At 40.5% G+C, this 15,171-nt stretch overlaps 1 protein-coding gene across 1 annotated transcript in view; it reads right to left on the reverse strand.

The window, feature by feature from the left end:
• The window catches only part of LOC146498723 (uncharacterized), a 319,692-nt gene that overhangs the window by 27,536 nt on the left and 276,985 nt on the right, over positions 1–15,171 (reverse strand). Inside the window, 4 exon segments of the mRNA XM_085138804.1 lie at positions 11,256–11,390; positions 14,638–14,739; positions 14,828–14,926; positions 15,011–15,142. Coding sequence (XP_084994930.1) covers positions 11,256–11,390; positions 14,638–14,739; positions 14,828–14,926; positions 15,011–15,099 — 425 coding nt within the window. The 5' untranslated portion in view covers positions 15,100–15,142.

Here is a 15,171-nt window from a genome sequence, read left to right on the forward strand (position 1 = left end):
TTTTTACCATTTCTTCTTGGAGCAACTGTAATCCACATTATTTCCTTAGGGATTAATAAAGTATTCTGATTCTGATTGTTTCAGGATGACCTGCCATTATCCAATCACACATCTGCTTACCTGTATCTTTTGCTCGTTTCTCCTCCTCTTCTTTTCTCTTTTTTCTAAACTGAGCACCTGATGGCTTTGAACTTTTCTTGTGCATCTTCCATTGGTTTTGATTTTGCACTCCAGTATGAACACCCATCCCCCAACCTGAGGATTACCACAATATAACCTAATATACCTACACCTTAGTTCACAGATTTGCTTTGTCTAGGGTTTATTTTTGGGATTTCGCACAACCCAGGGTTCAAATCATGAATACATAATGGGCTTGGATTTACAACATTATGAATGAAATGTGCTCTATTTGGAAGAAGCAGGCCACCCTCCCCTTGTTGTGTGTGTGAGACTTTAAATCATCATACTGTAAATTATAAATTTAAAATTGTTATTGATCCCTTTACCCCGAGTCCTAAAGGGTATATTTATTTTCTTACTCTTCTTATATTTATTGTTTGTTTACTTGCACTGCTGTAACTGGAGCCTCATCGTCTCGTCTTTCTATATACTGGACTGTAAGTAGCGGAGATGACAATAAAGTTTACTTTGACTTCAGCAGCGAGCAGGCGCACTGAGGGCTCTCGCGCTCACTTTGAACGTATAGAATTTTGAAAAAATATGGGTGCAAATTATAAGTCTGTATAATAATGTCTGGTTATTAGGTGGTGCTCCAGCCAGCCAGTGAATCGCCCGCCACCCCGCCCTCTCCTCCCTGTGCAGCAAGCAGCAGGCGCACCTCGCAAATGGAGGTCGCCCTTACTCCCAGCAAATGGGGATAGAAAACCAATCGGTGCCTACGACATTCCCGATATGCGCTGGCGTGGTGTCGGGGCAGCATGACTACGAGTATTTTTTTTTCTTTTTCCCCGATGCCCATGATGCCGCCCCCCACCATGATGCCACCGCGGGCAACCACCCATGTCGCCCGTATCAAAAACCGCTACTGCAGGCGCCCAGGAAGCATCCTTGTCAGATGCCCGAGCCAGCTCAACTGGCTCCTTTCGATGTGGAGGAGCAGCGGCTCTACTCTGAGCCCCTCCCGGGTGGCTGAACTTCTCACCCTATCTCTAAGGGAGAGGCCAGCCACCCTTCGGAGGAAGCTCATTTCCGCCGCTTGTATCCGCATTATCGTTCTTTCGGTCACTACCCACAGCTCGTGGCCATAGGTGAGGGTAGGGACATAGGTCGACCAGTAAATTGAGAGCTTTGCTTTTACACTCAGCTCCCTCTTCACCACGATGGACCGGTGCAGCGTCCGCATCACTGCAGCCATAGCCCCAATCCGTCTGTCGATCTCCAGCTCCCTTCTCCCATCACTCGCGAACAAGACCCCGAGATACTTAAACTCCTCCACTTGGGGCAGGCACTCATCGTCAACCCAGAGTGGGCACTCCACCCTTTTCCAGCTGAGAGCCATGGCCTCAGATTTGGAGGTGCTGATCCTCAATCCCGCTGCTTCACACTCGGCTGCGAACTGTTCCAGCGTGAGCTGTTGGCCATCACCCGATGAAGCTAACAGAACCACATCATCCGCAAAAAGCAGAGATGAGATTCTGAGGCCACCTAAGTGAAAGCCCTCCGCCAGTTGGCTGCGCCTAGAAATCCTGTCCATAAAAGTTTCTAACAGAATTGAAAAAGGGCAGCCCTGGCAGAGCCCATCACCCACCGGGAACAAGTCCCGACTTAATAATAATAATAATAATAATAATAATAATGGATTGCATTTATATAGCGCTTTTCGAGAACCTCAAAGCGCTTTACAATACCACTATTCATTCACTCTCACATTCACACACTGGTGGAGGCAGCTACGGTTGTAGCCACAGCTGCCCTGGGGCAGACTGACAGAAACAAGGCTGCCATATCGCGCCATCGGCCCCTCTGACTTATTGCAGGCTATGCAAACCAAGCTCTTGCAACAGTTGTATAGGGATCGAATAGCACGTAACAATGGGCCAGACACCCCATACTCCCACAGCACCTCCCACAGGACACCCCAAGGGACACGGTCGAATATCTTCCCCAAGTCAGCAAAACACATGTAGACTGGTTGGGCAAACTCCCATGCACCCTCAAATATCCTTGAGAGGATAAAGAGCTAGTCCATTGTTCCTTTTAGTTTTATTCAACTTTAATGATAATTTGTTTTAAATGGTAAATGGACTGATTCTTATATAGCGCTTTTCTACTCTCTCGGAGCACTCAAAGCGCTCAAATTGCTCAAATTTTATCAAGCTAGAGTTTTACTTTGCTTATTTCATTACTCATTTTATCCAATAAATGCTGCAGATCATCACCAGAGCAGGAAATATTCGTATAAAAAGCAAAGAGTGCAAATTTTAATACTTAAAAAATGTCATTGATGCATTAGTTAAAGAAATTGGGGCCCAAAACTGACCCATTGGGGTACACCACAGGCAATGACCATACATCAAAAATTAAAATCAAAATTTATTTCTATAGCTCATATTAAAACAACGGAGTTGACCAAAGTGCTTTACGATCAGACAGAGCAATAGCATAAGACAATTGGAGCAAAACAGTTAACAAGGAACATGGCAAGAAACAATATAGGTGACAACACAGCAAGCCAGATAAAAATGAAAAAACTAGAGGGAAGAATATTGTGTGGAGAATCGGAGATTTTAACATGATCAATTGTATCCTTTAAAGCATAATAAGACACTGGCTTGAACTGTTGAAAGACAGTCAAGCAGTCAGAAACTGGAACAAGGTCGGAAAGTAACGATGAATGAGAAGTCCTTAGAGCTGAGATTTTGAGAAGTGCAGGGGAGGCATCCCTATAAGCGATAGTGCAAGGGTTTGTCACAGAGTTGAAGATATTAAAAAGGGCTCGGGGGTTATGGCTATTAGTCATAATAATGCCAGACAAAAAGGCAGATTTAGCAGCTTTGACAGACTTTTGATACTTAGATAAACAATTATGAAAGATGTCCAGAGAGACATGAAGTTTATCTTTTCCATTTTCTCTCAGCACAACAACATTCACGCATGAGGGCACGGGTAATATCATTTAGCCAGGGTTGGCTTGAGAATTTGACACATTTAGTCCTCAGAGGTGCCACAGAATGAAGGATATCAACAGATATAGAATTAAAATGGTTGGCAAGCTCATCCGCTGATAAATTCACATTACAGTTAGCATCAGAGAGGGGAGAATCAAAGAAAGCAGCAGTGAAGTGAACAATTGACTTGGAGTTAATCGTGCGCATCTGCCACAAAAAACCATCACTGTTCAATTCCACATTGCTCACCACTGTATTAAACAAAACTGGGAAGTGATCTGAAATCCCAGAGTCCCTAATGTCCATGACGCAAATGTCCAGCCCATAAGACAATACCAAATCAAGTATATGACCTTTTGTCTGAGTTGGTTCACTTACCCACTGAGTGAGATTAAAAGTATTAATAATGGCAAGGAAATCTTTACTGAGTGAACTGTCATCACAGCAAAAATTAAAATTAAATCACAAACAATTAGGATACAGTCATAACGTAAGACAAGACTCCCCAGTAGATCAGTAAATTAAGGAATACAATTCAGTTTCAATAACTGCACCTCAAAACTGGGGTAAAGAACAGGAGGTAGCTGCCAACATTGAAATTTGTTTTTAAAAACTGAAGCTAGCTACCTCTGTCAGTGGTCCGGGGTGAGCTAATAAAACAGGGTGAAGCAGTTCCGAGAAGGAAAAAAAGCTCACTGGGGCGCAGCCAAGTTTCCGTCAAGAATAAGAAATCCAGCCACTATGATAGAATATAATCGTTTAAAATGAAAGTCTTATTCGCCAGTGACCTTGTGTTTAACAAGGTAATTTGGAGAGTAGTCACAGTGCTGTTTGTTGGAGAACACTGCAGCAGGCGAATGTTGCCATGATTCACGCCTCCTCTAGAGGACTGCACCCAGCACCGAGCAGGTGGAAGATCAGCTGGGAGGTCCAGGTAAGCATGAAGTCCAATAGGTCAAATCCAGTGATGACAGAACAGTCTGAAGTTAGTGTGGTCGCGGAGAGCAGAGAGAGATGATAGGACGTCAATAGATAAGCGATGATTTATCACAACATGTGAGTTTAAATAGGCCTTCATGTGAATGCGGATACCGGCCCATTTACCCTGTCTTCGTGAATGTTTCTTTTGTGGGAGAGTAGATGGTAAGTGGCGTAGATAATCAGGAAAGTCCATCAGGAGCGGAGGAGGATTCTGAGATTTCCATTTCAAATCTAGCGTCTCGTGATCCAAAGGCCGGAGATTCAAAAGAGTTTGACAATCATAGGCAAGTAACATGAAGACATCAGGCCAGCACAGAGAGAGAAGGACAGCAAACAGCAAACAAAAGCCAAAGAGACGGCTTGCCGTGCACACTGGCGCCATCTTGGATGTGGCCATGATTCTCAGTTCATGACTGCAGTAACTGCTGTTTCATAAAAAGAAACAACCATTCAATTTCACAAACTGCTTCCTGTCACAGAAATAACTCAGAATCCAAATTAAAATGTCATAAGATCCTAACTTACTCTCCACTCTAGTGGTTAAGAATACTGTATTACACACACTTTTTTTTGTTATTGTTTTTCAAGTTTCAAAATCCATACGTGAAAGCTACCTGCATAGACTGATGATTGTGTAAAGTCAACTTAATGTTTTACTCTTGAGTTTGGTATTTTTGTCTTTGTTAGGATTTCTTCTTTTTCTCTTCTTTTCTGTATTGCTGTATTATACAATGGCTTACAAAGGTGGTGTAAAAATAAACTTATATAGGGGGCGCGGTTATGGCGCTGAACTAGGCACACGTATTTTTGTGAGCTCCTGGCGATATTTTAGTAAGTTCCTGAAAACTGTCCTTTAACTGCGTGAACAGTGATAACTATTGCTTGTAACGAGCTATTATCGTATATCCGCGACATTATGCCGGCTAAGAAAGCACAAAATAAATCTAAGGCACACTCTTCTCTGAGTGAGGAAGACGACATCTCTGATGCTAGCAGTCAAGCTAACTCTGCAGGTGACGCTAGCCCTGGGAGTCTCCTGAACGTGAGTACTGGAATGGCCCATAACATGGATGTTATTCAAATACTCGACGGAATCAGAAATGACTTTTCCACAAAACTTGATGTGGTCCTGTCAGCGATCCAAGATGTTAAAAGAGACGTGCAGGACTTTTCGGTGCGCATGGGTGGGGCAGAGATGCGCATTAGCAGCGTGGAGGACGCCGTTAACTCAGAGAAAGGCAAGACAGATGCGCTAGTTAAACAAGTGGCTCTCCTCACGAACAAACTCGAGGACCTCGAAAATCGCTCTCGTCGTTCCAACCTACGACTAGTTAATGTGCCGGAGAAAATAGAAGGAAATGACGCGGTGGCTTTCCTAGAGAAGTGGCTCCCCGAAGCGCTGGGACCAGCAACATTCCCGAGACAACCTCTCATCGAAAGAGCTCACCGGTTGCCCGGCCGGACGCAACCCAACCGACCACCCTCACCGAGAGTCCTCATCGTGAAGTTTTTAAACTTCCAAGACAAGGTTCGGGTGATGCGGGCGGCTATGGCCAAAGGGAAAGTTATTTGCGGGGGTCAAGAGGTCATGTTCTTCCCGGATCTTTCTACAGATCTCCACCGACGGAGGAGGGGCTTCGACCGGGTGAAACAGCAGCTCAGGGCGATGAACGTACGTTACGGATTAATTTACCCGGCGAAGCTACGAGTGTCATCTGGTGGACATACGCATGTCTTTGAGACCCCAGCAAATGCGGAAAAGTTCATCCGAGGTTTGCAGAATACAGAGGACTAGCAGATTATCTAATGAGAACTGCCGATTCCTTCACTATCTGCCCATAACAACTGTAGTTTGAAATTGTTGGATTTAATGGTCAATATCGCTCACCCTTACTGTTGAATTTTTTGGGGAGAGTATTTTTCTTTTTTGTGTTTACTTTGGTTTACCGTTCCTTCGTTCTCCTCAGTTGTATTGGGCATTTTATTTATCCCTTATAGATAACTAGCCATGCCCACTCGTTGATTGGGCTTTCATTTGTGTCTTGGAGTGCTGGTTGTTCGACATACAGTCGGCTCTCCGGGATGAGAGTTATGCTACAAGAAAGTTTGTAATGATCATTGTATACATACTTGTTCGTGTAGGATATACATTTTCGTCAGGAGACGCAATTGTCCAGGTGGTTTGGTTTTGTTTGACCATAATGTCAGCTCGGTTTGGTCTAGCTGCTCCCTTGTTTACAATGGATCAGCGTGTGCACTTAACTGCACCCCAAGGTCAGGGGGAGGGCGGGGTAGGGCGAGGGGCTGTCCGGTTCAGGTTGACAGCTAAGGGGGTTCATTTATGGCAGATTTTGTGTTATTTGTTTGTGTTTTTGTATTTTTCACAACGTGTTGCTTTTTACTGGTTTACTCCCAGCACAACAGTTAGAGATACTGAAAGGTTTACCAACAACCAAATGAAGATACTATGTTGCACAATCTGTTGTATTAATAAGAATAGATGACTTCATATAAGAATTTTAAATTTACTTCTTGGAATGTGAGAGGAATGGTAAAAGTGGTTAAACTAAAACAGGTTATTACCAGGCTTAAACAACTTGAGTCATCAATAGCGTTTATCCAAGAGACCCATTTACTCAGAGAGGATCTGGTGAAAGTACGTAGGAGATGGCCAGGCAAAGTGCTAGCATCCTGTTGCCCTTCGCACACGAGAGGGGTTATGGTGTTAATTCATAATTCAGTGCCTTTCCAAGTAAATAACACTATTTATGATAAAGCTGGCAGATTTTTGGTGGTTCAAGGAACTCTCTTGAAAGAGAATTTCAATTTAGTTAATGTTTATGGCCCTAATGATGATAACCCTTCATTTTTTGAGAATTTATTTCTATTGATAGCTACCCTTCCTGGTAGGATAATATTGGCAGGTGACTTAAATTGTACTCTGGACCCGAAGCTTGACCGCTCATCAGGGATAGACACTTCACACTCTCTACACAAGAAAAAAAATACAACAATATTTGAAAGATCTGAACCTCTGTGATCCATGGAGAATTCAAAACCCCAATAAAAGGGAATTCTCATGCTATTCAGCAGTATTTAAATCCCACTCCCGAATAGATTATTTTTTAATTTCCTCATCTTTGCTACCCAATATAACTAAGTGTATATATGACAGCATTGTGTTGTCAGATCATGCCCCAACCTCACTATTTTATGAGGTGGAACAAGTGAATAGCCGCTCAAACAAGTGGCGCTTGCACCCTAAATGGATACATGATTCTGACTTTATGAAATTTGTAGGAGAACACATTGATCTCTACTTCTCAATTAATACAATTCAAACAACTGCAGCCATTAGGTGGGAAGCTTTTAAAGCATATATTAGAGGTCAAATGATAAGTTTCACTAGCTCTAAATTTAACAAATTCAAACAGACAATGAACGAATTAGACAATAAAATTAGAGAATTAGAGAGAGAAGTTAACATAGATGATTCAACACAGAAAAAACAGGAATTATTGACCCTTAAAGCTAAATACGAGGAGCTGTCTATGCTTAAAGCTGAAGATGGTTTAATAAGATTGAAACAGACGTTTTATGATCAGGGTGAAAAGCCGGGTAGACTACTAGCTTGGCAGATAAAGAAACTTGAATCTGACAGAGCCATTAATATAATTAGGAACGATCAAGGGGAATTATCTACAGATCCCACAGAAATTAATAATACCTTTGTCTCGTATTATAAAACCCTATATAAATCTGACAGCCCACTGGACCTGGTAAGCCAAAATACTTTCTTGGATAGATTGATCTTTCCCTGTATTTCTGAGGATATGAAAAATGGATTGGAGAGAGAAATAAATTTCAATGACGTTTCTGATGCCATTACGAACATGAGAGGTGGTAAGGCTTCGGGTCCTGATGGGCTTCCGATAGATATTTACAAGCTATTTAAAGCAAAATTAATTCCCCCATTATTAGATGTTTATTTGGAATCCTATGAAACAGGTCGCCTCCCTGCTACATTTCGTAGTGCCCTGATCACTCTCATTCTAAAACCGAGCAAAGCGCCAGCCGAAAGCAGTTCTTACAGACCCATATCGCTGTTAAATTCTGACTCCAAAATCATAGCTAAGGCTCTGGCTATGAGGCTAGAGAGGGCTCTTCCAGCATTATACACGGAGATCAAAATGGCTTCGTTCAAAATCGTCAGGGGTTCCACAATGTGAGGAGAGTTCTCAATATAATCCACGAATGTGAAGAGTCACCTGATACTGCAATACTATCACTCGACGCGGAGAAGGCGTTCGATCGAGTTGAATGGCCCTATCTAATTGAGGTGCTTAAGCGTTTTGGATTTGGTGATCACTTCCGCCGATGGATTGAAATTTTACTTGCTGATTCGGTTGCAATGGTATCTACCAATAATCTCATCTCTAGTCCTTTTGAGCTATCTCGAGGCACCAGGCAAGGGTCTCCGATTTCACCTCTCCTTTTTGTACTAGCCATGGAACCTTTAGCGATAGCAATTAGATCACATCCCTCGATCCATGGTATTAAAATCGGGGAGATGCTACACAAAATTGCAATGTACGCTGACGATACTATTGTGTTTCTATCACACCTTGCAGAATCAATACCATCTCTCCTGAAGCTATTCGATCAATTTAGCAGTTTCTCTGGGTTCAAAGTGAACGAAGAAAAATCATCCATTATGTTTTTAAATATGAACGAGAGGTTGAAACCAGTTGTATCCCACCCATTTGTGAATGCCGCAGAGGGATTTAAATATTTAGGCATCAGAGTAACCCCAACGATAAGCAATCTTAGTTCAGCCAATTATGAGCCCTTGGTGGTAGGGTTGTCGGATGAGATCACTAGATTAATATCATTGCCTCTTTCTTTACTGGGAAGAATAAACATAGTAAAGATGACTATATTACCTAAATTCCTATATATCTTTCAGTCAATTCCACTGGCCCCTCCTCCTTCTTTTTTTTCCAAGACCAGAAAGCTTCTTTCTAATTTCATCTGGAACAATAGGAAGCCAAGACTCAGACTCTCCCTCTTGTATTTACCATATGATAGGGGAGGACTGCAGTTTCCAAATTTAAAATGGTACTATTGGGCTGCTCAGCTGAGGACCACTATGTTTTGGTTTTCAAACGATATCTCCCTTCCCTGGTTAGCAACTGAAAGAATGTCCTCAAAGGGTCTGTCGTTAAATAGCTATTTATACTCAGCACCCTTTAAAACTCTAAAGAAAATTACTACTAATCCCTTTGTAAAAAACACTGTTGTTGTTTGGCATGAAGTACAAAAAATGTTGAATGACTCTCCTGGGTTGTCCTGTTTCTCCCCAATTTGGGGTAATGAACTCTTTGCCCCGGCTAAGAATGACATGGGCTTTAAAGCTTGGCTGAACAAGGGCATTGCAAAACTACAGGACGTATATGAGGAATATTCTCTAATGTCATTCAGTGAATTAAGGGCAAAGTTTGATTTACCGCAGAAACACTTTTTTAAGTATCTACAACTTAGAAGTTTTATTCTGGCACACTTAAACAATTCAGTGCAAAACCCCCACTCTCCATCCTAGAAACTCATGTTACAAAAAACTGTTTTGGTAAAAGACTGGTGTCCCAGTTTTATAACATGTTAGTAGAAAACCATAAGGATAACTCTGATAGTAAAAGACGGGAGTGGATTAGTGACTTACAAGAAGATATTTCATATACTGAATGGGGTAAAATATGTTCAAAAACACACTCAAACCATTAACACTCGTTTGAGAATGATACAATTTAATTGGATAATGCGAACATACATATCCCCTGTACAATTAAATAAATTTGATCCTAATATAATTGATCTATGCTATAAGTGTAATATGCATCAGGGTACACTATATCACTGCCTGTGGAAATGTGAAGAGATCCAAAAATTTTGGAGCTCTGTGTTAAAATATATCTCTCAGATCACAACTTCTCCTGTACCGCTTTGCCCTAAGTTATGCATTTTAGGCTTGTATCCAGATGACTGTACTCTGTCGTGTGAGGAAAGAAAAATGGTCGATCTTTGTTTGCTACAGGCCAAACGCTGTATCGCCTTATGCTGGAAGAATGTTGGTTGCCCCTCTTTTAACCACTGGTTAAATAACTTAACATCGAGTTTAGCTCTTGAGAAACTGACCTATATTGTTAGAAAGAAGGCTTCTGAATTTTACAACATCTGGAAGATATTTTTGGATCTACTGAGGAGTGGGGATGTGGGGGGGGGGGGGGGGGGGGGGGCGGAGAGTGAATAAGAAAACTAGATAATGAATAATGTCTGACTTGCTGTTGGGAATATACTGTGTAACCTATATTATGATTTTTTATTGTATTTTATTTTATTTTATTTATTTATTTATTTATTTATTTATATTTATTTATTTTTTTAATTGTATTTATTTGTATGGTTTGCTATCTTAATTTATTTAACTATGCATTTATTTGGAATCCTTTAGGATTAACACTTCAATTATTGTTATTACTATTAATATTATTATTATTATTATTATTGTTGGTGTTGTTATTATTATTATTTTAATGACTGCCATACGTTCATTTTATGTTGGTGTTGATACTGTTGAAAAAACAAATAAACATACGTTTAAAAAAATAAAAAAAAATAAATAAATAAACTTATATTATATACTATACAATTTAACAATATTGTCATCGGTAAATTTGATTTACTGAGGCCTTAGCAGATAATTCACTGTAAATTTGTAAGTAATAAACTTTGTTTGTCTTCTCTTATTGGTGCTATTTTTAGTGAATTTATAAAACAAGTTCAAGTTAATAAAATTCAATATAATTATTATGAAATTTGACTTACTCCAGGTTTGGGAGCCAATTTATTTAAACCTTTCCCATTTTAAAACATATAAAAACATGTGCTTATTTGGATGTGATGTAGCTGAAGCTGCTGCATCTGCAGGAGAGTTAATGTGATCAGAACTGCTCAGGTTGACTGCTCGAAGCTGTTAGCACTATCTCAAACTCTGGCTGTTTCCTGTAGCTCTGCACTGAGTCCTTCTACACACAACAAGAAGCAGTTAAATCAGCTCTCAAAGAGTTCATGTTACTAACAGCTCACCTCTCTGCAGCAGACGCTTGCTGGTGTTTAAAAGTAATGGGGCCTTCTCTAGACTGATTACTGAACACACATATGGACTCAGGTCCAGGTTCGGGTTTGGGTTCAGGTCCAGGTTCAGCAGGTCCCCCATAGATCCTATTAAATAAAAAAAAATCATTTGCAGCCACAGAACTTACTAATGAAGACTTAGAATAGCTTCATCATCCCAAAGAGAAACTGTTTTGCAAGTAGAGCATGAGCAGAAGGAAACTCCAAGACCTAATCCTCAGCCAAAGTTTAGGTTTGCAGGAGCAGTTTCTGACTGGAAGTTCCAAAATAACAAACTAGTGTAGGTTTGAACTGCTGGCTGGTTTATGGGAAACAGAAAAAATATAAATGCCTCCAGTGATTAATTTATGCATCACAATCACAGCATAGACAAAAAACAGAAAGAAATCTCTCTCCCTGTCCAGTTCAGGTTTGGTTTTAATCCTGATCTGTGTCAGCTACAAGATAAACTTAAAGGAACTAATCCAGGCAAAGATAGAACTGTGGATAAAGAAATGTAAGTTTGATCAATACGAGTTCACAAGTTCACAAGTTCTAATATCTCATTGTAATTAACCCAATTCTTGTGAATCCAGTTTATTATTGATTATTATCATTTTTATTATTATTGACTATTATTATTTTGTTCTGTCAATAATAATTTAAAAAAAACTAATTAAACTCACAATTTTCTGTAATTAATCGCGATTAATTATTATATTTTATATTTAAGCTTGTGACTGATATTTATGCAATATAATGAAGTAAATGCAGAATAAACACAAAGGATGTATGCTTAAATTCAAAGAGAATTTGAATAGTTTGTCAATCTTTTAAAACAGGTTCTCTCCTGTGAAACACAACTTTTTAAAAAAACTATATACTAATAGGTAAGTATACACTAATATATAATATATATTAGTGCTGTCAAACAATTAAAATGTTTAATCAGATTCACAGGGTCACTGTGGATTAATTTTGATTAATCACAATTAAATATCATTCATTTTCTATATTAATCACATTTCATTTTGCATGCGCAAACAGACTTGAGAAAAAAGGGAAAATATACACTCTTAACCTGTTTATTGAACATCTTGAACATTCATGTTAACAAAATACTCTGTAAACATTTATCCACTCTCTCTCTGTCACTCTTGGGGAGGCACTTCAAGTCCTTAAAACGAGGAACCAAAGCTGTGTAAAGCACCTGTTCTCAACAATATTAATAGGTTTGCAGTTTGTTGCAATCCACTTGGCAATTCTGTCAGTCAAGTAGGTAGACTTACTGAGCCCCTGATGCTCCGTGAGTGGTTTGTCGAAAGCTGGGTGACGCATTAGCCAAAGTGCTAGCAGCATCCCAGACTACCGTATGCTTTGCGTCAATGTGATATTTTAAGCTGGAAGTGCTTCGGTGAAAAGAAAATTCCTTCTTGCACAATGTGCATAATACTTTATGTCGGGCCACTGTACATTTATCATCTTCCATATTGAGTTGATTGGTTCAGCTGCCCCTCACTACTCAACTGCCCATTGGCGCATGTGCGAAGGTACCTCTACTTGGACAAACTGCCCAAAATGCATTGACAGAAACATTTCAGGGATTTTGAGTCATTCCAGATGCGTTTATTGCATTAAAAATTTTAATCACGTCTCCGGATTAATTTGCATTAACGCATTAATTTTAACAGTACTATTATTATTAATGATGATGGTGATGACGATGATTATTATTATTATAATTGATTCATTTTTCTAAACAGGGACAGAACCAATCAGAAGTGAGGAATTAATTACAGACAGAATGTGCAGATTCACAAACATCCTGTACAAATCTAACAGCAGGATCTCCAAGTTGAAGGAAGAGGGCTTCATTGAGAAAAATCCCCTCTGTGAGAGTCTTTGTTGTTACTCTCTTAAAGGAGTCCAAATGACAGTGGTTCTGGAGACATGCTGTTAGGGTGTGTGGGATTGGATATAGCCTTATACTTTTAAGCAGGCCCCTGTGTAACTCCAGGAGCAAAAATAGTTATCATAAAGCAGCATTACCGGAAGAGGTGCAGAGACAGTGTTCTAAGGAAAGAATGCAGAAGTAGCATTAGAAGAGAAGGGTGCAAAAGGGCAGCATTAGTAATAGTCAAACATAGATGGTAAGTATAGACCAAAAAGCAGAACTAGGTAGAGAACGTAGCACACGTAGACGCCCGACCGGCAACACACACACAGCAGATAGGGACATATACCACACACACCCCACACACACCCCACACACACCCCACACACAGAAGGAGAGATGAATTGTTGAGCAAGACCATAGAAGGAAAGGACAAGAAAAAATGATAAGAAGTTGTTTCGACAGAAACTGTGTATGACGTGTAAGGCGAACAGAGTATCAAAATAACAGGAAAAGTGGGGGCTAAATGAGCAACTTTGGAAATATAAATGTGATCGAAGGACTGCCCTTTGAATCTGCAGGAGGCTTTGCACTGTGCAGATTCCCTCCTGCGCAGGGGTTTAATAAAGAAGTTGTTGAAGGGAAGAAGTCTATCTCGAGTCGTTTGTTTGTTTGTTTTTTTTAACCAGGTCAGAAACAAAGGATCAGGAGCGGCAGCTGTACGCCAACAGGTGTTAGAGTTGTTTAGAAAAGAGAGGGATGGTTTCACAAACAGATTAAAAGTGTCAGTAAAACCTGTGTTAGAAGCTCTGTATTCTGCAGCCAGGTGCTGAAGCTAAGCAGTCTGCTAAAATACCATGTGTTGCGGTTCAGAAAAAGCTCTGAGTCGCTCTTGTGACTGGGGACTAACACTTCAGCCCAGGACCACTGACATGTAGGTGAGGAGCAGGGAGAGGGTGAGGACAGGTGGAAGGAACCCACACAGCTGTGTTCTGGAGGGCTACGCTGAGCAAGCCAATGTTTCAGACTGTATTTGCGTCACGTCTATGAAGCTTTCATCTTCCACTGATCAGAGTGATGTCCTCTTTAAGGTCTGCAAACCTTTGGTTTGCTTTCTAGAGCAGCATATCAGCTGTGCAGATGTACCAAGTGTACCACTTGTTTCTGTTGGCTTAGCCACTAGGCTAAAGTCAAACTACCCACTGCTAGCAGTTTTTTCTATGATAGTTTAGGATCCAGATGTCTGATGTCTAAATTTCCACGTGGTTAAAATAGTTAAAACAGACAATTTTGTCAAAATGTGGCTAAAAAGCAAATAAAAATGACAGTTACGCCTGAGCCTGTTTTTCCTTTGAGACACTGCTCTCCTACAGATATGCATTTTAGAAAACAGGAAACATCAAAATCATTTAAATCAGACACCAAACTGATATCAAATAGTTCATGTTACTAACAGCTTACCTCTCTGCAGGAGAAGCCTGCTGGATGTTAAAACCTTTAGGGGTATCACTCCTTAAGGACTCACAGCTGGGTTGAAGTCCAGGCTTGACTCTCTGATGGATCCTAAATAAAAAGCTCAACTCCTCAATAAAAGCTTCATGACATATAAACTCCTACAATTTTAGATGATTTAATATAAACATAAACTTACGTGTTCTCAAATGACTTTTTCCCTGAGAAATTACTGAAGAAATTCTTCAACCGTTTACTCCTAGAGGACACAGAGCTGGGTGCGGGTGCAGGTTGGTTCCTGTGAATAATGATGGAGCAGTGATGTGAGTGCTGAGCTGTGACATGGAGAAGAGTCATGGACAGTTAGAGATGGTCATCTCACCTCTGAGCTTTGGTCTGGCTCTCATGTTCCCCACACAGAGTGGTTTTAGAGAGAGAGACTGCCTGCTCTCTTCTACAACACTGACCCATGCTGCTGAATTCACATCAGCTCACACACACTTTCTACCTTCACCTGCAGAGGAAACACAAATCATTCATGTG

Source organism: Neolamprologus multifasciatus, chromosome 17, assembly GCF_963576455.1.
Source record: "Neolamprologus multifasciatus chromosome 17, fNeoMul1.2, whole genome shotgun sequence".
Taxonomy (NCBI): domain Eukaryota; kingdom Metazoa; phylum Chordata; class Actinopteri; order Cichliformes; family Cichlidae; genus Neolamprologus; species Neolamprologus multifasciatus.